Below are 24,725 nucleotides of genomic sequence, written 5' to 3'. Positions count from 1 at the left end.
ATTATGCTCAAATATAATTATGCAGAAGCAGCTGGTTCGTGTTCAGGCCCATTTTGGTCCCAAACAACTAAAACAAAATGAAACAAAAAATGTTTTTTTAATTTTTTTATTACTGCTTCTATACATTTTTCCTGAACTACAGAGCCTGCCTGGAGACAATGAGAATATTTAGGATTGCGATTGTGATATAGCGCTATAATTATTGCATGATATTGCAAAGTAAATGATGTTTTTATACAGCTCTTTTTTGGTCAGTATAGCCTTAGTATAATCTTTTTTTTTTTTTAAGTATAAATAATCATACAAATATTTTCTGCAGCTTGTTTTTTGACTATGACCCTAATCTCTTCTATTCAGGGGAAACAATGCTTTTCTTCCCCTTGGCTTTCAGAGACATTTAAATAACCAAAGTGATTGGCATTGTTAAACTATGGACCTGGACTAAGCCAGGTATAAATTACAACAAATGAGCACAAACTGATTCATAAAGAGATATCGACATAGAGATAGGGACAAAAAAGGTAATAAACCAGATTTCAATTCCACAAACTGTATTTTCTCCATGACCTTTACAATAGGTGTCTGTGTGTGCTCTCAGTGCATGGTCACAAGTGAAATGTAGTGGCCCCTGGCTCTGCTTTTATAAGATAACCGTTATCTGTTCACGCACTCATAAAATGCAAAGCTGTGGCCTCTCATTGGTTCATTTGTGACTGTGCATAGGTTTTATTTATCGTGTAACTCCCCAAAACTTCAGTATGTGACAATTTTGGAAGAGCGACATTTGCCTGAACTCGAAAAGTAAGATTTTTTTTGTCATTTATTTTATTTTATACTTTGAAAGTAACTATTTTCTCAACCTACAGGATGATTTTCACTTTAATATTACCCATCTTTCTTCTGCCCACTTCGACTGCACTTCCATGTCGCTGTGTCATCCACCCCAAAGGAGGCATCATTGTCAACTGCAGCTCTACTAAACTCACCTCTCCCCTTCAGCTGTCCCGGGACATCACAGAGCTCCACTTGTCCAACACAGGCTTATCCACGGTGCCGCCAGGTCTCTTTGACAAACTGGTTGGCCTCAGAAGGCTCTCCATGGCTGGAAATCCTTTCCACTGTGACTGCAGGATTCAGTACTTGAGGAACTGGTTGTTGAAAAATAGAGATATAGTTACAAATGAGCCGACCTGTGCAAGTCCGGGAGCTGTGGCCCAAACATCCATCAGGGAATTAAGCAATGACTTTTTCTCGTCATGTTCAAAACCAACCTGCGAAAATGGACCCTATATTGCTGTGACTGGGGTGATGCTTTTATGTGTGCTGGCCTTACTAGCTTATACCCTAAGACTGGCTAAAGAATCCACCATAACATTGAACATAGATGAGAGGCATGCGTTTTTCGAGGCCCATTCTCTGCATTCACGGAAGCCCAAACACAGAAGGAAATGGAGTTTTCTGAATAAGCAGGAGCCAGAGGAGAGGCATCTTCTCGACATGGAGCTGCTGCCACAAGTTCTGGACACGCTGCATAAGAAGCACAACATCAAGATGAAAGAGAATTAGAGCTTCTTGGCCTGGAAAGATTCTCAAACTGCGTCAAGTACGTCAGCTGACACCTCTTCACGTGTAGAGGCACTCAGGAGGAGTAGGCCTGAATGACTGGGCAAAACATTTAGTGATCATTTTTAATACAATTAACTGTGTAATACTGCAGCTGGTCTAAAGGGTGAGCCAATTCTATCCATAAGGTGCAAAGGAGAGGTTCATTAGGAGTTTGCAGAAAACCTTACATTACCCAAGTAACATACGGGATGTAAGATTTCATTTAGATCTTAAATAATTGCGACCATCCAAAATGCAAACCAATGTTCAAAGGCACTTCATTTTGTAAAATCTTAAAGCCTATCTAAAAGATAGATATTATTTTGTTGAAAAATACCAACATAATCACCAAAGAAACATATGTTTGATGTGAGGGGCTCATCTTTCCTCAGACCTGACAGTAACTTTACTGGGAGAAGGGACGTCTCCAGCTCATATCCATAGTGATATTGACTAAAGGCAGCCAAAAAATTGATTTAAATAGGTTTGGTTCTCATCCAAATCCACTCTTTGATAACCCAAAGAAAAGAGCATTTTCTGTGTCGAGCTGGTCATTAGGAGCATGTTTTGTAACGCTGCCAACAGTTTAAACCATAATGTTACACAGTGTGACTTTAACTTGGTTTAGTCCTGATTGAGACCAAATGTTTTATTTTTTGTAAAATCATTACTTTTAAATTAAATTTACATTCACCTTAACAGAACTGTGTCCACATGTTCATGTATCCCTCTGTATCTGCCTAGGCTATGGGGCTCTGGTGAGCCTAATGTACTTTTAATCTTAATACAGTTTTTGAAGTAAAATTTAATGAATTACTTGAAACTGCTTGTAAATCGTTTAACAGTTGATGATTAAAATTTGTAATAAGCAGTCTCTATTACAGGAAGCTGTGTTACAAAGGCATGTCATAGTAGCTATGGAACAAATTAAGCTTTTGATTTCCTTTTATTTCTACCAGGTAATTAATTATAGATACAATAGCTACTATATGTAAGGAGTGTCTAGGTGATTGTCTTCTCATTTCAGAGGACATAAGTAAATGCGAGCTGTAGAGCAGCCAAAAAGAAACAGGAAGCAATCTAGTACAAGCTGTTCTTGTCAAATAAGATTGATGAACAAAAAGCTCCTCAGAAAAACAACCAGTCTAGAGAGCAATGCTTTCCTTTTCACTAAGTCTTAGAGACCAGATATAACACATTATGCCATTTAAAACAGGTGGTTATACCATTTTGATTGTAGGGTTTATTTTTTGTGCAAAATCCTAAACAACCAACAGTGTTTCCAAAGTGATCAAAAGGTTAGTTACACAACTTTTAGACAATAATCATATGGGAAAAAAGCAAGGGTGTTTCAGTCGCACTGTATTTAATCAGCGTTGGTTCCTTCTAGTATGACAAGACATCAGGTGAAACTATGATCTTATGGGTTCTCACAACATGAAGACAAAATGTGGACAGTACCATGACAATATTGCACGTCGAATGGCTGATATCAGTGCACATACACTATTAACTCATGCATAGATGTTGTCGGACAAATGGGTAAACAAATGACTGTAAATGTTAGCATAAAAGTATTCTTAAAGGCTTAAAAGCTTATCAGGATGAGTGATTTGTAAACAATAAATATAAGGTGATAAAGGATCTGGAACAATCTAAAACACTAACATAATTCTAAAAATACGCAGGGTCAAATAAGGCAGTTGTGGAGCAAGACGGATATGCTAAAACTACAAACAATATGTATAAGAAAAATGACAGTAACCGCTAAGATAAGTGTTAGCAAATGCATACAGTCCATTATTCCATAGATGGCCAAGCACAGTGTTGCTCCAGCGCTTTTTACTTCAAGTGGCATCCATTCGCAATTGCTAACATAATACCCTTTTACTACTGTGGCATAAACTTCTCTTGCTCAAAAATTAGCTCAACTGCCTCCATCACGTCTTTGACAATATGCCCCGGCTCGACGAGCGCGGGGTCAAATCGGAAGTCCCGGTGCCCATGAAAAACCGTCTCTTTAATACACTGGTTTGCGTCGGACGGCACCTCCGCCTTGGGGTTGTAGACGCCCGTGCAGACCAGAATGGACTTACAAGATGTGGCGGCGGGCAACGCAAACTCACTCTCCCACATGTTGTCCGCCTCATCTACTTCAGGGACGGCGGTGGCGGTTCCGGTCGCGGCCGCAATCTTGGCGACTGCTTTCGGGTTCGTCCTGGCTATTCTCTCCTCCAGGTAGCGGTTGTAGAGGTTGGCACCGTAGATGTCAGTCATGAGGTTATCCCTGGGGTAAGAAGGCACAAGGGAAGGTTAAATCTGTAAACTACTGCCAGTATAAGCAACAGATTTGTGTTAAATTCACACTTGGTCCCTTTTAAATGAATTCCAGTGCACTTCCAGGGAAAATTAGCTCCAAGTGGGGCTGCTCTTGCCAGACCCTTCATTTCAGTAACAACTCTGGGAGGGACCATCTTAACAACTAATGGAAGCAAATTGACTGAAAATCCCTGATTGCAAATCCTAGATTGAAAATTCGTAAAAGAAATGATACGTAACAGGAGCAGGAGTGAAACTTAGCTTTAGTTTAGTTAGTGAGCGTGAGGGTGCCCTCCGCTGGCAGTAGGGGAAATAAGCCATGGTAAAAACGAAACACAACCTACTATTTTTAGCCAACAGAATGCTAAACAATTAATGTTATACTGGCAATGTTTGTGCGCAGAATGGCTCAGAACAGTGATGGCATGTGCATACAACCAGATTCAGGAAATACAAGCAGAAACAACAAAAGTACATAGCATTATTCAAACCTGAATGAATAAATACGGCAAAGAAATACCACTTCAGATGTGTTTTGATGACTTAACAACGTTGCTACAAGATAATAAAATAATTTTGAGTATCAAAACGAAAAAAAAGTAGAGTTTGTTTACTCATTGCTTAGGTCTCCTCCTGAAGGCCCTATACCGCTTTCATTCCTTGTTTCCTCTTTTCTTTAATGTGAGGGAAAACCTGAGCCCATACATTTTAAATTAGTAATTGTGGTCCAAAAGTAGGAACTGGAATGCATAGTCAATTTCATCATTGTGAAATCAGTAAAGCTTTATCTTAAAACATCACAATTCTTCACAGGGATGGGTTAATAGGTGAAATACTGTCACAATAATAATAATTAACACAACTAGCATCTAAATCCATCCATCCATTGTCTCCCCTTTTTCTGGAGCCGGATCACAGAAGCAGCAGTCTGAGCAGACAAGCCCAAGCTTCCCTATCTATGCACACCTCCTCCAGCTGTTCTGGGGGGATCCCGAGGTGACACCAGGCCAGCTCAGAGACATAGTCCCTCTAGCGAGTCCTGGGTCTTCCCAGGGGCTCCTCACCCTATCTCTAAAGGTGCCAGCCACCCTGCAAAGGTAACTCATTTCGGCCGTCTGTGTCCGCAATCTTGTCCTTTCGGTCATTACCCAGATCTCATGACCATAGGTGATGGTATAAGTAGATTGACCGCTAAAGTCTGAAACAACGACTGAATCACTGCCAACGACGCTCTGATCATCTGCCATTCTCACACTCCATCTGACCCTCACTCGGGAACATGAAGCCAACTGAACAACATCATCTGCAAAAGAGATGAGATCCTGAGGTTCCCCGGCCGGACACTCTCGGGTCTCTGGCTGTGCCTCAAAATTATGTCCATAAAAGTGATGAACAGAACCGGTGACAAAGGGAGCCCTGGCAGAGACAAACATGCACTGGAAACAGGTCCGATTTACTGTTGGGCAGACTCCCATGAACCCTAGCCTTATAAATCACAATTGATCATATATTTTTAAAAGTAATTAGAAGCACAGTGCAAGAAGTCTCTTTTCAAAAAAGTCTGTTTTTTTTGTTTTTGTTTTTTCATTTTTCTGTACATGTTTGCGAAGATGGAGCTTTATCTTACCCTATGGCATACAGTGAAGTGATAGGATTTTTCCACTCTCTCTCCATGGCCTGACATCTGATGAGGTACTCAGCAAAGTGGTAGGTCAGCTCGCTCGGTTTCCCCATGAGAGCCTCGTACTTCAGCTCTTTACCGGTGATCTTCTTGTAAATATTTTCAAGGCAAACAAGGAATGTCCCATGGCCGAACCTGAGCAAAAGGCACAAAAAGAAGGTCAACAATGGCACTCACTGTATTACCAGCATTTAGGTTTTGGGCATTACCATGGATGATAGTTGTAATATGTGTGTTAATTCTGATATTAAATATGATAGGAACTGTCAAACTGGTTAAGAGTTTGGAGCTCTATTGTGATTCAGTGTTTTTCTGTTAAATGCAGCTCTATGCTCAAACACAGTCACTGCTCCCCTCTCTAACTTACAGGCCAGCCACAATAGCAGCTTACCACCACCAAGTATGGAGTGAATAAAGAATGACTACATTTTGAGGTTGGGCAATATGCCAAATCTGCTTGTTTTTCACGCAGATCATGACATCTACCCTAGGATAGACTGACGGAAGTGAAGACATGCAGACATTCAAATCGAAGTGTGGGAATGGGGCTAGGAACAGCAATATGGTAAAGATAATTTTGCGTAAACTTTCAACTTCTACTTTGCAATATGCTTTCATACCGGGGTGAATTGGCCTCGGCCATCCACATGAGGTCCATGTTGCAAGCCAGCAAAGGCAAGTGAGGCATCTTCTGAGTTTGGTGAACACTGCTGAGGTTGCCGTTGGTCAACAAAATGTCAACAATGAGCTGCAGGTTGGTCTCCCATCGGATTGGTTCCCCAAACAAAATCACAGCTGGGTGCAAGATCATTTCTTACAGGCGGGTAGTTGATCTAATGACAAGAAAAGTGAATACTGTCCTTACCTTCAACCTTCGGGAGATTGCTGACAAGATTGGACTGAAAAGAAAAAAAATAGGCATTTATTTTTTTCAATTTCACTGTAAGTAGAAAGAAGAAGATTTTAGTATCAAGTATCTCACCGGAAGTTTAGGTCTTCTGTTGTGGTCCACCATGTCTAATAATGGGAAGGACTCCCTTAGCATATCAATACTGATCACATTATTAAAACCTAAGCTGAAGTCAACCGTTAAGGGCACAATCAGACTCAAGTGACAATCAACACAATGATTATGCTTTATATTCAAGGATACTTTTTTGCTATTTCCAGGACTGGCCCTTGTCCTGACACCAGCACACACTTGTTGTGGTATTTTTTAAACATCCTCAATGGGCTGTGTGACATGATTACTTGATCGGCTGTTATCTGTTAATCCATGGAGATGATTTGTGAGTTTATTGCTTACAAGAGGTTTATTTTGCAGAGATTCATTGTGATAAACTCACTTGCACTCCCAGAATATGCGAGAGCTGGGCTGCTTTTGTTTGTCGGAGGCAGTTCCCTGCATTTGTGACAAAAACCACAGGCACCACAAACTGTCCTTGTGAGTTCACTAGCTTTGAAAAGGCCTTTTTAGCTGCAGGGATTGGCATTTTTCCCCTGACAAGAACGCCATCGATGTCAAACAGCAGCCCAAAGCTTGGATGTGCCTGCAATGAGAAAACAACTCTCGTTTTGTTCCAAAGTACGAGTTTCAATGGGTGAAAAATGCATACAGTTTAGCTCAACATGGAGATTTGAGATGGCCCTGATGGATCTTAAAGGCCCTATGACCTGATTCTTGGATTACAAATAATGAAAGAGGAAGCCACAAAATTTAAATGCTAGCTGTCGTTCAAACTCATTCCTAACTTTTGTAACATATTTGTGGCATACCAATTCTTCCCAGGGATGAGTTTATCGGTACAGTTCACAACTTGCAGGGTCACTTTCACGGAAATGCTACAAAACTAGCCTTCAACGTTCATAAAATTGTTCCAAATCTAAATGATATGTAGGAGGCACAGTGTTTTCCCTGTCTGAGTTTTCACACAAAAGGTGGACAAAGCAAATTCCGTTCCTTTACTAGTACAAAAATCAGGTATAGCACCTTTAATATTTTCATAATGTGCTCATAGGCCCATGGTTCAAAAAGCTTTCATGAGGGATGGGGTATTTGGTGCAAATTTCTCTTAACTATGAGGTTTATACTAAACTGCTTACTCTAAATGCAGTCCTTGGCTTAAGACAATAAAGAGGAGGACTCTAGGATTTTAAAAGAAGTAATCTACAATGCAATTTGTACAGGCCACAAGATTAATGGGGTCACATTAAGGGATACTTCAGGGATGGTTGTGTATAACCTCTAAACCCACCACACAGAAACTTAAACACAACAGGAGCAATATAATGTAAACCTTTGGCAACACAGGAGTAACTAGGTTCATACAGCTTTGTGTCGTTTACAAGAACAAGGGTGTGATATGTTAAGCTGTCTGGGAGCCACAAATGATCCTTGTAAACATGTTTTTCTCTCAAGGGGAAAACGGATGTTCCTGATGTCAGAGGTCTTATCAGAGCATCCATCCAACAAAGTCCCGCTAAGACTGTCAACGCATCAAGGCAAAAACAACGATAAACGATCAATGTATTGTTGGGTTGAGCCAAGTAAACAGCCCGAACCGTACCTTGGTTTTAGAGTGTGTTCCGCAAAACCCGCACCAAGAACCGACAGCACCCGCTTTTCGTGTGGCCGGGCGGTTCATGAGGGTGCCCAGACCCCGGCACAAAGGCAGGAGTCCCCGCATCTCCTGTGCTGTTCACCGGGAGGGGAATAGCAAAGAAAAACGGAGCGGCCCCAACATACAGACCGGGGGGTTTTGGGCCGGCTAGCTCCAGCCGCGGTGCTGCTGGCGTCTGTGCTTCGGCGTTTCGGAGGATCTTTTCTGGGTGAAAGCGGCTGACGTCTGTGCGGAGGAGGGGCTTTCTTATCCGGAAGAGCTGCTCCTCTGCAGTGCGCTGCCATTTTAGACAGAGCGAGGTGGAGCTTCTTTCTTCAAACGCATTTGTTCAAAGAACCCTCTTAAAACCTAACATTGCGTAAATAACTTCACATGACAGGGTAAAATATTCAGCTTCTGTATTTGTGCATACGCTTTATTCTCAAGACACGACCAGAACCCGTGCTCTTATTGATGTCGGGACAAGAGGCAGGCTCCATTTTGAAACGCGAACGCCACTTGTGACTATGGGGCAAACGCAGCTGTCCAAAATAAAACTTATGGTCAATTTTGCTGCTGAATATCTATTCAATTATTCTCCATCTCCATAATATATACGTGGATATTCTAAGAGTATTATGTTGTAGGACAGGTCTAACAGATCAGGATAATCAAATTCATTCACAAGAAAACAAATAACAATGGTCTTCCCCGTGCTCCTCCAGCTTTATTGATAGTTTAAAATTACATTTCTATTTTCTAGGACTTCAGTTGCACTTTCCTTCCGACTTAAAAACTGAGTACAAGCAAATGGTATTTATACAGTAGTCTAGTTGATATTGTACAAAAATAACATTTTTGAAATCTGTGAAAACTTTTTTTTCATCCCCAAATCTCCATAGTCTGCTGCTCTGACAACTTCGTTACATTTTGCCAAGGTAAAAAAAATGAAAATTGTCACTTGTTTTTAAAAGGAAAGTCTACCTTGGATTACCAAGTGATATTTAAATTGTAAACAGCTTTCTTTAAAAAAAAAAAAAAACTTGATTCTTCGAATACCTCCATAGTTTTAGATGTTAGCAATATCACATGTAGTTTGTTATCGCCCATGTAGCTGCATGTAGGGCTGAAATGCATCATGTTGTGAACTGTTTCCATGTCATACTCCCTTGGCCAACTCATATCCCATTAAAACAAACCAAAATAACCATACATGGAAGTTCAATTTCCATTTTACTCCCTTCTATCTCATTTTACTGAGACTCACTTCCATAAGTTCAGATGTCCTATAGGTTCCCATATGTTTAGTCCCATTTATTCATCTCTGATCACCAGTGGCTTGGAAAGGGGGATTCTTTAACAAAGCATTATACATAACACCGCTACCAAACTAAAACATTTGTATTGAATGCAGAAAGATATTTTTTCACCCCTTTCTTTGTATTACATGTCGAGAGGCTCACTGGCCTGGGACTAGCCTCTGTTAGCCAACCTTTGGCCAGTGAAGAGGATTCAGAGAAAATAATACAACCAACCATCAATCTGAAAAAGGAGGGGCAACAGAGGGCGCAGATTATGCGGTGGCTTCAATGCTGCTGCAGTCCTTTGCCACGTGCCCAGCCTTCCCGCAATTGTAGCAGTTGGTATCGCTGGTTTTACTGCAATGCACGGCGACGTGACCGATCTCACCACACCTGTGTCAGAAAGAAAACATGATCAGATCACAGCTCAAACTGCCGCCAGGTTCTGACTCCTGAACAAAGGACACGCACCTGTAACATTTCACCTGTTTACAAAGTTTTTGGATGTGACCAAAACCACCGCAGGAGTAGCACTTCTGCTCGTTGGCCTGGTCACAGTCCCGAGCCATGTGGCCGGCTTTGCCACAGCAGAAGCAGAGCTGCTCTCGCTCCTTCTTGGGCTCCTTGCAGTCCCGAGAAATGTGACCACTCCTGCGACAGTTGTAGCAAGCTAAAAATATAGAAAATAAAATTACTTACTCCTATGCAACAACCCAAACACAAATTGCAACAGATCTAAGTAGTACTTACAATCCTCAGCTTGTTCACAATCACGGGCCATGTGTCCTTGGTCTCCACACCGATAACAGAACATCTCTGCAACAACATTTGTATAATATAGGACTCTTAGCGAACATCATAACATTAAGTACAATTTCAACAGAGCAGTACCTTTACCCCGTCCTCGGCCCCTGCCACGTCCACGTGTGGCTGCATTCGGGCAATTCTTGATCCAGTGCCCCGAGCGGCCACATCCATAGCACTCGCCGTTGCTGCTCATCTCCATTACCTGTAAAAAATTAAAAATCGGTCAATTAACTTATTGTTTAATGATTGGAGGTGGGAGGGACAGCCGGAGTAATATGAGCCAACTACACTTCTGTCAAAGCACTGGAGGAGCATCTGTTGGGGTCATTCTTTCAGACAACTGTTCACTGGACAACACCAGACAGTTCTAGTTGTTTCTCTTCAAATTGACAATGATTCAGGTTTTTCCAAATGGGTAAATCTCCACAGAATGTCTAACATCATTCTAATAACTTGGTCTAATCTATTCTAATAATTAAAAGGAGGTGTTTCAACTACAGGGTTTACTACATAGCTAACTTACAGGAATTCCTCAATGGCATCATGTTGTGATGGCCATAGGTCAAACTTCTCCAAGTGTTTGCTGACGGCACTAAAGACATTAAGTCAGTAAGAAGGGGTTAATGATTAATGTAGGATCTCTCGATAAGTTTTATTACGGAATAAGATATTTACGCACACAGTGTACACAAGAATGTGGCATATTGATACACTATTTAGAGTAAGCACCATTTAAATTGTTGTTTCAGTATCGTTTGCAAATTTACAGTGGGTTTTAAACTACAGCAGGTTGTAGACGCATGCTGCTGACCCAGGCGAAAACATGCCGTGGTGGATTGTGAGCTAACTTTGAGGGCTAGCTCCAAAAAGGGCAGTCATTTTTTACGTCGCGTTTAATTCACACATGCATTTTCTTGTCGTCAGATTGATCAGAAATAATTAATTCATCTCCTTGAACAATGTATGACCCGAGAAAAACGCATTTTACGTATTTATTGTAATTTCTGCTCAAAATAAACCTGCGGGTTGGAAGCTGCATGGTGGAAACTGCGATAGTGCTGCTGGCCTGGTCACGTTGATTTTACTGCGTGCTCCTGAGACGCACTAGCACGAGCGCACATTATTAGCCACCATGCTAACACCACCAAATGAACACGACCAACAAGCGCCACACGGTCGACGATTCAAACTTTTTACTTTCCAGAAAAGGATTTCGCCGACGACAGAATTCAGTACTATCGAAGATTTTAAACCTGAATGTGGATAATTGTGCATTTACGATCCGCACAAATTTCCCGCGCAGCACGCACATTTCACCAGCGCTGCCATTGAAGCTAAGCTAATGATAGCGGGCCAAAGTATGGTCCCGTTACTCCATTACGAAGACCAACACAGACCTAACATCACTCAAGATATCCCCGACCTCACGAGCTACGGTGCTACTTTACGGTCACGCTTATCACGATTCCCCTACTGAATATAGAACTAAGCGACGTGCATGGCTGAAAACACTTTTAATGCAATTTTATGGCTTACCTTGGATGCTACCTAGCTATGTCTCTGTTTACGCCTTCTTCTTTGCGCTGCATGCGGTGGTGAGAGCAGGAGTTCCTCGATTGTCATTCACAGTAACCAGTGGAAAACTCGGCAGTCATTGGCCACATACTCCGGAGTCCACAAATCAGAGCCGTGGAGGTCTGGACACCGCCTCTGTGATCGAACCAGTCACAGGCGCGGGATCCTCCGCCTCTCCCTGGCCTTCTTACGTCAAATGTAGTTTGTTGTTCTGTTTTTAGTGCTTTCTGTGGTAATAATATTCCACAAATAATAGAACTCTAAATATAAATGGTATAAATGGTCATTTTATAAGCATTTTCTACCTATACTTGACACTCGAAGTGCTCCAAAGGTATCTTGTTATAATAACTATTATTATTACCATCATCATAATTATTCCTAGAAAATAAACTGCCGGTAATACAAATAAAAGTGTGAATGCCATCAAATTCTAACTTAGCAGGGAACAAAAATATAATTATAAATAATACAATAGAATAAAATAAATCAATCTAATTTTGGAAACAGTCAGGAAAACACAGACAATTGCCTTTTTACACATTGAAACACTGACAATCTGAGGTTATAGTACACACACTTATTTTCATGTGTGGAAAACAGTTTAAATAAGGCAGGTAAATATTCTGGTTGGCCTCAGGCTAGGTTAGGATACTAAACATATGCCATGAATATTATCAATACCAGAACCATGTTTATGGCAAACTGCAAATGTTTGAGTTGTCATAACCCCTATTTTCAAGACAAACATTTATATAAGGAATGTAAGAGCATAGAAGGTACTTTATATTTGATATTTATTACTATAAGTAATTCATATTTCTTCTATCTCTCTAGCTGGTTCCCTATTGGTGTCCTCTTTGTACCGAGCCATCCCAATGTAGCACATGCAGTAGTATCCCATCTCAGTGCTCAGATGCTCAGATCAATAAACTCTCATCCCAGTCTTAAGGTGGTTCTGTAAGTCACAAAGTAGAAGGCTATAAATGTAGCTTGTACTCTTATTAGCATATCAAAACCATTCACTAAACATTGGGCTACCTGGAATTTTATAAAATCCAGTTATATAATGGGTAGCCTATATATAATGAATGATTATATATGTTTAGTTAAGCAGGGACACCTTAAATTTCAACAATGACAAAGCCCTTCCCTCGTCCTCACAGAAAGCCCTACAGTGTGTGGTGATTTTTTTTCCATTTGTTTTCTCAGATTTCTTTGAAGCAATACAAACTCAACTTTGCATGCGAACCAATGCTTAATGTGGATTTGTAGCAGCTCTTCAACAACAGACATGAATTTGCACTGGATGGGTTTTTCTGCTTTAAGGAAACTGTGGAGGCTGGAGCCACTCAGACAGTTTGCCTGGGATATTTTTAATGTATAATCTTTCTATAATCTGTCTTTATTTGCTCGCCTATGGACCACAGCAAATGATGACAACTTGAGGTAAGTAGTTTTTAGTGATTCTACAATGAGCACAATGCTACTCCAAGTATCACATTAATAACCATATATTTTTAGTCTCTCATCTTCATCTGTGCCCTTTGCAAAAGAGTGCATTCAAATTAGTTCTTAAAGCTGCACTGACTTTTATCAACCTGCCGATGGCGCTCTTGTGTGGTTAATACAAAGAAACACAATATTTATTCTCAAAAAGTAGGCCTGCATTAAATCATGGGCATATAACTAATTAATAGGCCAAGCAATTACAGGTATTACACTTTGATTGCAAAGATTTCCAAATGGGCTTTTAAAACGGTATACTCTCCCTAAATGAGCTATGTGTTGCATACAAAAAACCTCTAAAAATTGCACACACACGCTACAAAAGTTGCACTAAAAATATATTAAACTTAAAAAAGTGGGAGGGCTTTTTGTTTTGTTTTTTTGCTCTTCGCTGCGCTCTCAGTGAGTGATGCTTGCTGCTCTTGTTATGACTATAGGTCCTGTTTCAATCACTGGCGTCAGGCGGACTCCTACCTCTCCACCTTCTCCTTTACAGCACGGATATCTGCTGAAAAACCAAACACAGAAAACCGAAGCATGGTCGAGAAACTTATTCGGGTGAGTTTTACTGTGAAAGCGCTCCTTTAGTTTGTGTGTGTGTGTCCGTGCCGCTTTGAGGTCAGACGGAATTTTTGGTTCTTTACCGCAAATGGCAGCGGGGGGGAAACAACGTTTGCTTGATTACGTTTAATGTGATTTTAAAATACACCTAAACCGATTTCCATGATTGTACCGTAACCCTGATCTAACCCGGAGTGCTTGTGTTTTTGTCTAACTTGCACGCTTTATTTAGACTCGTGTTTTTTCCGCTCTGCTGTGAATGCGTTGCAAATATGATGTCACCGACGCCACTTTTTCCTGAAGTTATGGCGGAGCACAACTTTTCTAACGTCTTTTGGTAAGCAATTAGCTACAGCCGCTCGATGTAGCCTTCAACCCGTACCTTTAATCTCGTCTCATAGGTTATTTAAACTCTGTAAAGTTGTTTGGAGGAATCCAGTTTGAACGGATGATGTTAACTTTGTTATAGTAGTGTCTCTTTTTTTTTTTTTGAGAGGGCCTAAGCAAAAATCATAGTAATGCAGTGGCCAGGCCTTCAAAACACACACGTAGTGGCACTTAGCTTCTTGTGTTTATGCAGTCGGTGTCTGCAAAACGTTTTCCTTCTGTTTCCCTATTCTTCAAGGTACACTAATGTTATTGTTGTGCACTAAAATGGTTCTGTGTGCTTTTTACCAACATGCTAACACGCTTTGCACGCGCACGTCGTTTGGATGCAGCGAACGTGACATTTTGCTGAGTAATCAAACAATAGCTTTTAAGGTTCCCATCGATAGGTACTTTTGGGCCCCCAGTCCTCGCTGCTGTGGCTGTTGTTTATTTGCTACCGAAAAGCTCCCACAGCGACAAGCATTTCGACATTTTCCCCCCCAGTGAAAGTGTTAAAAAACCACCAAATATGCTCAGGGATGAGTTGGCGTGTTTTCGTGTGATCCACTCACGAGCGCTATTGAGAGGTCTTTGGAGGTCGTGCTCTTTTGTAGTGAGGTTGTACTGAAAATAACTGGAACTGCTCGCCTTTGCAGTTTGTATTGGAAACAAAGCAAATGAGGGGGCATACCTACTTGTTTTGGACTAAATGTTGGCCTGTCTTTCTCCTCCACAGTTGTGTGTTTGGTGATAGATATTGAGGCTGTAGGATGCATGCAAGTATAGTAGTAGGAGTAGTAGTAGTTTGCAATATCATTTTTTGGTTTGTTTGCCTGCACTGTAAACACCACATCTGATTTTATAATTGCTATATCAGGTTGCCACCGCCCTACAAGGAAGGATATTTTGAAGTTCTTCACGTCAATATGCTTCTTGTGACCAATATTGTGAACTTTTGTATTATTAATTAGTTAACATGTCCAGTGGCAACGCTCTCTGAACTCTTTTTCTTTCTATTCCAGACTGATGATAGCATTTGGCTGTTCTAATGGAGCACTTCTCGGGAGCGTGGAAATCTCTGAGTAACGGGTTCAGTATGAAGGACTCGCCGTTCGAGAGCCCCTGCCTGTCGCCCACCATGGTCCAAGGCTTCCCCTGCCAACGCCGCGCCTCCGACGACAGCAAGATGCCTGATTCCAAGACGAGCAGCACGATCCGCGTTTACCTCCCAAACCAACAGCGCACTGTGGTGAGTTTGTAAAATACACAATCCCTCCAGGGTGGCAGGGTTATTTATTTTTGAAGGCATTGTGATTTGTTAAGAATTTCACAAAAACAATCATCAGAATAAGGAATAAGGAAAATTGTTACAAATTTGGAATCAAAGCTAAAAATCAAAATATATGAAGAGTAGCACCATGATAACATTATTCAGCAGTAGAATAACAGTTTGGTCTCGTAAAAAATGTGATTTATGTATGACAATTTATTAGATTATAGAGCTGGGACGATCCACTTTTGTCTCGATGCGATACGTATCACGATACTCAGGGGCAAATCCGATACGTATCATGCGATATAGTAACTAATTATGATGGGTAATATGTTGACCTTAATATGTGAAAAAAGTCATGTGTCTAAAGTTGATAAATCAAAGGCCATTTGAAGAAGTCATTTACTGAACTCCGTGTGGCAGGAGCGCCACTGTTAATGTCCGAATGACTTCAACTTTCTTGTCGCTGTTTCTGTCGTCACATCCGCTATGTTCTCATTGGCTGCTATGCGCTTCGGTTGTCCCACATTAGTCCCGCCTCAAGCAGTAGCTTTTCTATGACAGGTTCGCCAGACTAGTCTCCTGTTTATTAATTAATAAACATCGGAGATTAGTCTGGATGCCAGGCTAACTGTATGGTGGTGTACAGAACTGTAGTAAGTGCTTTGTTTCCACAGGTAAATGTGCGACCGGGTATGACTTTGCACAGTTGCCTGATTAAAGCCTTAAAGGTCAGAGGTCTGCAGCCTGAATGCTGCGCCGTGTTCAAATTGCATCCGGCGCAAGGAAGGTAAGCTGAAACAGTCCAAGTGTGGAACCAGAAATGGTCTATTCCAGTTGTTCTCAAACTTTTCAAGCCAAGTACCACTTAAAAATATCTAAGCTTTTCAAGCACCAGCAGATTTAAACCAGGTCTTAACGATGTTCTAATTGAAGACTGTCCCAGAGGAGGACAAAAACATAAAAAGACTAGCAATGCAAAGGAACCTGAGATCCACCTGGAGTAGCCCATGTATCACCAATGAGACTCTCCCCTCAGTTTGAGAAACACTGGCCTGTTTTGTGTTCGTATGTACTTTAGTGTGCATTGAAACGCTTTCCCTTCTTCACTTCAGTAAAAAGTTCAGAATGGATTGGAACACGGACTCTACTTCTCTGATCGGTGAGGAGCTCCTCGTGGAAGTGCTAGATCACGTGCCCTTGACGACACATAATTTCGTAAGTGCCACCGTAATGATTCTTTTCAAAGACACTGACACTCATGTAATCCCTCTCTTGCTTTCTCTTACAGGTTCGGAAAACCTACTTGAAGTTAGCCTTCTGTGATATCTGCCAGAAGTTCCTTATAAACGGTTTTCGATGCCAAACCTGTGGCTACAAATTCCATGAACATTGCAGCACCAAAGTACCAACGATGTGTGTCGACTGGAGTAACATCAGACAGCTTCTGTGAGTGTCTCCATAATCTATTTGTACTGATCTTTTACAGTCTTCCACAGTGTCCAAGTTTAGTTTCAAACAAAAAGGGCGCACCAGCAGAGGACTTGTTTTGATAATGAGCCTCTTCTTCATGCCCTGAAATCTGAAGTTGTTTTTATCTGCACAGTGAAATACAGTATACCATTTACAAACGTATTCTGAAATGTATGCTATTCTTGTCCTGGTACAGCGAAGGGAATTTTGATTTGTAAACGTATTGCGCAGCCCTAACTGTGTGTCTCCATTTTATTTTTAGGTTGTGCCCGACTCCCGGTGAGGGTAGTAGTGCACCATCACTTCCACCAATGACGTTTCGGAGAATGAGAGAGTCCTTAACAAGGTTTCCAAGGTAATCAATCTTTACGTAGCTTACATGATAATATCATAATAATCCTATCTCTTTCCATAAACCCACCCAGTTTTAATCACATTTTGGAATAGCTATAATCTTTATCAAATTAACTCCTTGTGGCTTACATTTCAAAGGCTGATGTAATAGGTGGCGTGAATAGGCTCCCTTGTTTCAGACACACTTTAAAATAGTTTAAAAAGCACTTCGGCTGTAACCGCTAACACCACGTATCAAGCGGTACACGTTGTTTTGAAACATACTTTTGCTTTGCTAATTGTGGATTTCTTTTGTGACGGGTGGTGTTTGATGAGGTAATAGTGTTCTAAACTTGGTTGTTTATCAGCGTCAAACAAAAGTACAATTGGGTATTGTACATACTGTGTAATATTGTTTGCAACAGTAGATGGCAAAGCAGAGAGAGACTATGTGAGCACTGGTGATCCTTGTTATTTTTGGACTAAAATGGTCACTTGTCTTAAAACTTTTCTTTTTGACCAATATAGTATAGTTTTCAATGTGTATATTTCTTTGTAGTTCTGTCAATAAATGTATATGTGTTATAGGTTAATCAGACTTATTAATAACAGTTCATTCTCATTTAAATATTACACACATTTTTAATACTTGGACCTACATTGACTTCTGTGTTGAGCTGGTCATTTGTAGCATGTTTTGTACTGATGGCAACAGTGTAGTCCAAAATATTACGCAGTGTGCCTTTAATCTATGAATAATTCCATAACTCTCTTTTGATTAATCGTGGTTTGACAACCCTGCTATTAGTCTAATTTTCTCCCAAAATAGTCTGAAAAATATGACAGTTTATACTTGCTTTTCAAATGATCATAAACCTATTATCAAAACGTTTTTTAAAGCTTAAATAGAAACTATAACTGACATTTGGACTCACCAAAACACTAGCAATATGATTGCAGTAGACATCTGTTGACACATTAAGATGAGAGAGAAAAAAACAAACAAACAAAAACCCTACTCTACTGCACACCCACATGCTCTAAATACGCCGTGTGTCATGTCATCACAAAAGCACCGCATTTAGATGAAAACAAACAAAGTAGCTGAGTATAAATATTTGACGCTTGTTTGCCCTGACAGCTCCGCTCACAGATACTCCACGCCTCACGCTTTCAACTACAACACGTCCTACTCATCTCCAGGGGGCACTCTCTCTCAGAGGCAACGCTCCACCTCCACACCAAACGTCCACATGGTCAGCACCACACTGCCAGTCGACAGCAGCATGATGGAGGTATCTACTCGCCGCCCCACGGGTTCCTCAAGCAGCCCCTCAGTGCACGGTTTAAACATGTCCTGCTTTCTTTTGTTTGGCTTAACAACATTCACAACATGTGCTCGACCTGTAGAGTTTGACTGAGATGGGGCAAAATGACTATTGTTAATGCACGGATTGTACATGATCCTGCTTTTAAAGGCACTTCATTTGTAAATAACTTTTGAAAAAAAATACTGCGCATCTAAATATGAAGCGGGCAAACTTGCAGGCTAGTTTGTTAGCGTGACCATGCAGATTGTGAAAAGTGCTTAAAAACTCATCCCTGTCAAACATCTGGAAGCAAGGAAAAGAAATCAGGTATAGGGCCTTACGAGTTAGGAGTTTTTCTGGTTTACCCTCATACTTTAGTCCAGTGAAAATCTGTTTAAGACCCAAGAGTACTTGGAACCACAATTATTTAATGAGATGGTACCTGGTGTGCAAAGTCTGAAAAGCGCTGATCTGGAGCAGTGTTCCTCAAACTGTGGCGTCAAACTGGTTCCTCTGCAGTTTTAGCCTTTGTTTAGTTTAGAGAGTATTTTATTGTATTGTCCTCCTTTGGATTAGTCCTTGTCTTAGTCCTACAAGCATTGCAACTTCATGGCTTTTATCTGCTCATCTACATTCCATTAAGTTATCTGCTTCGACAGGTTTTATCCCCATGGAAGCTTTGTTTGGTGATTTTATGCTAGATTAATTTCTCTCTCCCCTTTTCTAACCACACTGTTCTTCCATGACCATCTCAGCTGGCAGTTTTGCATGGCGCACATTGGTCTGTAAATGCACTCTTTGGCTCTCCGTTTGCCAGCCTTCCTCAACTTTTCCTCTACCTTTTCTTTTTTCCTTCCTTTCTTACCCTGTTGGGGAGTAGCTAGACGGCCTGAATGCCTCCTCCAGCTCCTGGTGTCATAGATTCTGGCTCAAGAGGAAAGTAGGTATAGTGCACTTCTCCCAGTCTTTTGCTGAGGCCACATCAGAGGTTTCCGACAAGGTTAGAAAACAGCCTGTCTGGGTAGCATGTCATACCACAGAACAATAGAGAAGCCAAAGTATAAGACAAGAATTCAGCTTTTCTGTGAGTAAAATCGACTATAATGTTGCCTCTTTTTGCAGGATGCCATGTGTGATCACAACTCGGGTAAGTGACAAACCCGTCATGTCATGTAATGTGAAGCATTAGCATTGACTCACCTGAATAAATCCTCAATTAATCATTAATCAATCTTTATTTGCAAAGCACTTTTTATACATTAAAAACATAATGCTGCACACGAAAATTAGCAGCAAACAAACCACACCCCAGTGTACTACCTTGTAAGACCAGCCTAAAGCTCCTCATGTTGTACAAAAATAAAAAGTTTAAGTAAATAATTTATAGTTAAGGTATAGGGGTAGGACCTGCAGTGTAAGTTGTACGGTAACACTTTAGAATACAGCCCACGGGTTCCCCGTGTAGGTACAGGGAACAAGAAAGTAATTACACATGTAAGTACAGGTAATTATTACACATTCCAAGATGTAACAAAGGTGTATATAGTGTAACAAATGTGTATTTAGTGTGTGTGTAGTTGCAGGTGTTTTTGCCGTCATATAGATAGGAAAATGACCGTATAACTAATGCGCAAATACACTGTATCTAATGTGTAACTACACGTCTGTGTGGACTGTAATCTAAAGTGAGACGCTATGTACACCTTTATTACACATTGTACCCCTTTGTTACACATAGACCTACAAGTTGTACACTTTCATAACTTTTTGTACGCTGTTATTAAACCTGTGTAATTACTTTCTTGTTACCTGTTCCTGGACATCTCTAGGGCTGTAATCTAAAGTGTTACCCAAAAGTATTAGACATAATTCAGTGAGCTCTAGGTATTAAAAGTCAGTTTGAAGAGATGATTCTGTAACCTGGACTTATATCTGTGACTACTATTCCTTTTTGTTTTTTCAGTCTCACACGCGCCACAGTAATGTGCTGTTGGTAATTATCACATTGTCTCTGTCTCATGTTCTGCCTCTGCAGCAGGTAGTTCTCCCAACCAGAGCCCCACTGGCTGGGGCCAGTCCAAGCCCCCTGCTCCTGCCCAGCGCGAGAGGGCAACGTCCCTCAATACTCAGGAAAAAAATAAAATTGTAAGCATTCTCAAAGAATTGTGTTGATTCCTTGTCTGCTTCAAATGTGCATCTTAAACATCTCTCTTGTGCCCACGCAGAGACCTCGAGACAAGCGTGATTCCAGTTACTACTGGGAGATCGAGGCCAGTGAGGTGATGCTGCACTCCTGCATCGGCTCAGGGTCTTTTGGAACCGTGTACAAAGGGAAATGGCATGGTACGATTTGTCTTTTAGAGAAGATTTACCGCATACGTTTGCCAGAACCATTATCCATAAAATATTCAGAACATTTTCCTTTGTCCATGCAGGTGATGTAGCAGTAAAGATTTTAAAAGTCAAGGATCCCACTCCAGAGCAGTTTCAGGCTTTCAGGAATGAGGTTGCTGTTTTACGGTAAGTTCTCTCTACTGCAGTTATACTTCTCTGCAAACCATTATCTTATCTGTCTGTATTTTGTGATTTCCGTTTCGCTCGTGCCTCTGCCCACAGGAAAACGAGGCACGTCAATATCCTGTTGTTTATGGGCTATATGACAAAGGACAACCTGGCCATAGTGACGCAGTGGTGTGAAGGAAGCAGTCTCTACAAGCACATCCACGTTCTGGAGACCAATTTCCAGATGATCCAGCTGATAGACATCGCCAGGCAAACGGCACAGGGCATGGAGTGAGTCTCAGTATTTACACAAACAAAAGGGCTGGACAAATATTGACTCAACTAATTACGTTCTCATTGTTTTGCAGCTACCTGCATGCAAAGAACATCATCCATCGTGATATGAAATCCAACAGTATCCTTATAGCTTTAGGAATGAATTGTTTTGCTATGTCTGGTAGAATATGCTGTAGATTGATTGACCCAAACCATTTCAGCTGTAATTCTTTAATTACAATGCAGACATCTTTTTGCACGATGGACTTACCGTTAAAATAGGCGACTTTGGTCTTGCAACAGTAAAAACCAGGTGGAGTGGTTCACATCAAGTGGAGCAGCCCTCGGGATCAATTCTCTGGATGGTGATTGGCTTTTTAACATGCAACATTACAAGTAGATACAGAATAAATCTAAAGATAGATGTTTCTAGGCCCCTGAAGTGATTCGAATGGAGGACAACAATCCTTACAGTTTCCAGTCCGACGTCTATTCCTATGGAATTGTGCTCTTTGAACTCATGACTGGAGAGCTCCCGTACTCTCAGATCGCCAACAGGGATCAGGTAAATGCATTACAGTGTCCCAATGCTGCGTTATACAACATTGACTTGTACCTTAGCTGTTAGGGTCAGTCCATATCCTGACTATTACTATATGATGTATGCAGTAATGTACCTTAGTGACTTTTCTCTCCAAATAATCATTCCAAACTAACACATGAATTGGTGCAGTACAAAGAGTAATGGTCTTGGGGCACATTTGTTCATGTTGAAGAGTTTTGTGGTTGTTGGTTAAAATCAAGGATCTTCTCGTTTGTTTACGCTAAACTTAAAGCTGCACTACCTGAAATACTCCCTTATCAAACCGTGAAAGCTGTTGCCTGAACATGTTTCTAGCTCTCTGACCCTCCCACACATCCCGATGCTCACTTGAGTTAATTGGCTCGTCTCAGCCCGAGGAGTTAATAGGGAGACAGAGGTGAGACGTGAACAGGGCGGATCGCCAAGCTAACACTGTGCTAATTTAGCCTCTGAATTCCTTGGAGGAAAGTGAGTTATATTTTTGACACAACAGTGCACTCGGTCTGTTTTTCTTTCCCAAATGTCGCGTTTACACTGTAGATATGTGGTGCCAAGTAAAGATCACTCTACTACAAGAAAATCATTTGAGTACCACTTTAATGACACATTCCTATGCTTGTGAATATAAAATGCCAAAACGCCTCAAAGCTCTTGTGTGCTCAGTCCATTGTTCTTCAGCTGCACAGTGACACCGAGGAGGCCAGTGGAAATACACTGTGGTTTTCTACAGCGTTTGTTGAGCTGGCCTCGAGCCCTCTGAGACGGCTGCCCTGGAGCCTTCGGGCTAATTTTAGATTTAGTAACACAATCCTGGAGGTGTGTGAGAGAAGGTCGCAGGAGTGTGTGCTGTGGTTACAGACCTCAGGACCTGGCTCGGGTCGGAGTCCTTGTTTAATTTGGTTCATGCTCTCTGCCCTCAAACAGGACAAAGTGTGCCTCCTGTTGTTTCGATACTGCACTGTACCCCAGCCTACCCTGACAGAATGACTTGTTCAGATAACCTGGCAGCACACTCAGAGCTACATCTTCTCCATAACATTCATTTGTCGCTGTCTAATAAATCCACTCTCTCCCCTGCCAGATCATCTTTATGGTGGGCAGAGGCTACTTATCTCCAGACCTCAGTAAGCTCTACAAGAGTTGTCCCAAAGCCATGAAAAGGCTGGTAGCCGACTGCATTAAGAAATCCAAAGACGAGAGACCTCTTTTTCCACAGGTACTGTAGATATTATGATCTAAATTTCTCTAAAAACTGCATTGCCTTTACGCTGTGTGGTAATTTCCTCACTGTTCGTTTAGATCCTCTCATCTATCGAGCTCCTGCAGCACGCTCTTCCTAAGATAAACCGCAGTGCCTCTGAACCATCCCTGCACCGGGCGTCCCATACCGAGGACATCAACACATGCACTCTGACCTCCACCCGGCTGCCGGTGTTTTAAAGACTGCACTAAATCCAGTCACTTCCGTCCCTCTAATGATCCAAAGGCAATACTTCCAAAGTGATAAACTACCATAGACTGTAGCAAATAAATGACTGTTTAGACGTCCATGACAGTGGGATTTGGGGCTGCAGGGACACTGCATCAGAGATTATCTATGAAGGCAAACTGGACCCACATGACGATGAAGATGGTGCCTTACCGTTGCCGCTCCTGTTCATGGTTTTACAACTGTAAATACATTCAGTACTGTACATCTACCGAAAGACCGCATTAGTGGACTTTAAAGGAAGATGGACTGAGTGTTGTGAAGCACACCTGTCCAGAGAAGGAATCCCTGCACATTCACATGGTTCCTGAAGGGGTCTCGGGATGTAGTCTATTGAGTTGTTGATTCTTGCATTGTCTTAAATGAGAAAAATCTTAGATGATTTTTTTGTTCCTTTTGTTTTTTTTGTTTTGTTTTTTGTCATGGACATTAACTGTCAATAGTCCTCATTGGTCCTCTCAGACATACAGTGACTATTGCAGCAGTACCAGGATGATGGACGGCTTGGGAGTTTGCACATTTTTGCAAAAGTATCAGTTGTATCATAGTCAGTGATGTGTAGATACCACACACTTTTCTGAGTCCCTCCTCTGCTTTATCATGAGCTGGACTTTCGCTGTTGTCTTAAATATTTAAATCACATGGAGACTAACTGTACTGTTTATCATGTCTCATTCAAGAGGTTAAACATATTGTATAACTGGGCGAGAAAGTTCTCTATTCACTATTTTAATAAAATTAAGTTAATTTTTTTGTGCCAAAATGGACTACTGATTATTCGTTATAGTCGTTAGTGGAAGTACTTCTTCGTGTTCTGTCGATACTGGATTATTCTTACACATACTATATGTAGAGTACTGTAGATGTGCCAGAGTTGGTGAAGAGGTGTGATGTTTACTGTAGCAGTAGCAACGGGGTGCGACCTCACAGGAGACCGTGCAGACACCACGAGGGCCCCGCTCCTGTGGACTGCAGACAGCTCAGAGGAACAGGCACTCAGCAGGAGAGGCGAGCAGTGGAAAGTTTTATTCTCAAAGTATTCTGTAAGAAACTGTATTAGACCTTGAAATATCAGCACAGATCCCAATGGACAATTGTCTGCACGATTGTCTGCACAATTGTCTTAAAGGCACACGATGCACTAGTTTATAAAATGGTC

At 41.3% G+C, this 24,725-nt stretch overlaps 3 protein-coding genes across 6 annotated transcripts; 1 reads left to right on the top strand and 2 right to left on the bottom strand.

Moving 5' to 3' along the window:
* Positions 1 to 2,845: 2,845 nt before the first annotated feature.
* LOC306964917 (haloacid dehalogenase-like hydrolase domain-containing 5) lies at positions 2,846 to 8,457 on the bottom strand. Its single transcript, XM_079559086.1, has 8 exons — positions 8,173 to 8,457; positions 6,952 to 7,155; positions 6,759 to 6,871; positions 6,588 to 6,681; positions 6,471 to 6,504; positions 6,226 to 6,400; positions 5,552 to 5,740; positions 2,846 to 3,892 (listed from the first exon to the last, which is right to left on the bottom strand). Exons 1-8 carry the CDS (start codon positions 8,290 to 8,292, stop codon positions 3,496 to 3,498), a joined length of 1,326 nt encoding a protein of 441 aa, XP_079415212.1. The 5' UTR covers positions 8,293 to 8,457; the 3' UTR covers positions 2,846 to 3,495.
* A 772-nt stretch (positions 8,458 to 9,229) lies between these two features.
* cnbpa (CCHC-type zinc finger, nucleic acid binding protein a) lies at positions 9,230 to 12,002 on the bottom strand. 2 transcript variants are annotated; one of them, XM_079557803.1, is made up of 5 exons: positions 11,850 to 12,002; positions 10,404 to 10,515; positions 10,257 to 10,322; positions 9,978 to 10,176; positions 9,230 to 9,899 (listed from the first exon to the last, which is right to left on the bottom strand). In XM_079557803.1, exons 2-5 carry the CDS (start codon positions 10,510 to 10,512, stop codon positions 9,779 to 9,781), a joined length of 495 nt encoding a protein of 164 aa, XP_079413929.1. In that variant the 5' UTR covers positions 10,513 to 10,515; positions 11,850 to 12,002; the 3' UTR covers positions 9,230 to 9,778. The 2 variants fall into 2 exon arrangements, with proteins under 2 accessions (XP_079413929.1, XP_079413928.1); XM_079557802.1 differs by having other exon boundaries at positions 10,398 to 10,515; positions 11,850 to 12,001.
* A 1,985-nt stretch (positions 12,003 to 13,987) lies between these two features.
* raf1a (Raf-1 proto-oncogene, serine/threonine kinase a) lies at positions 13,988 to 24,269 on the top strand. Of its 3 annotated transcripts, none has more exons than XM_079557685.1 (18): positions 13,988 to 14,295; positions 15,350 to 15,576; positions 16,278 to 16,390; positions 16,716 to 16,818; positions 16,892 to 17,049; positions 17,336 to 17,428; positions 18,548 to 18,701; positions 19,597 to 19,656; positions 19,839 to 19,863; positions 20,752 to 20,861; positions 20,942 to 21,059; positions 21,152 to 21,236; positions 21,333 to 21,509; positions 21,587 to 21,633; positions 21,741 to 21,859; positions 21,928 to 22,059; positions 23,159 to 23,293; positions 23,377 to 24,269. In XM_079557685.1, the coding sequence occupies exons 2-18, from the start codon at positions 15,376 to 15,378 to the stop codon at positions 23,515 to 23,517; spliced, it is 1,971 nt and encodes a 656-aa protein (XP_079413811.1). In that variant the 5' UTR covers positions 13,988 to 14,295; positions 15,350 to 15,375; the 3' UTR covers positions 23,518 to 24,269. The 3 variants fall into 3 exon arrangements, with proteins under 3 accessions (XP_079413811.1, XP_079413810.1, XP_079413812.1); XM_079557684.1 differs by having other exon boundaries at positions 19,597 to 19,716; XM_079557686.1 differs by lacking the exon at positions 19,597 to 19,656.
* The last annotated feature ends 456 nt before the right edge of the window (positions 24,270 to 24,725 follow it).

The sequence above is a fragment of the Gobius niger genome (assembly GCF_951799975.1).
Source record: "Gobius niger genome assembly, chromosome: 6".
Taxonomy (NCBI): domain Eukaryota; kingdom Metazoa; phylum Chordata; class Actinopteri; order Gobiiformes; family Gobiidae; genus Gobius; species Gobius niger.
Note: the sequence above shows the minus strand (reverse complement) of the source record. Positions and strands in the feature narration are given on the sequence as shown.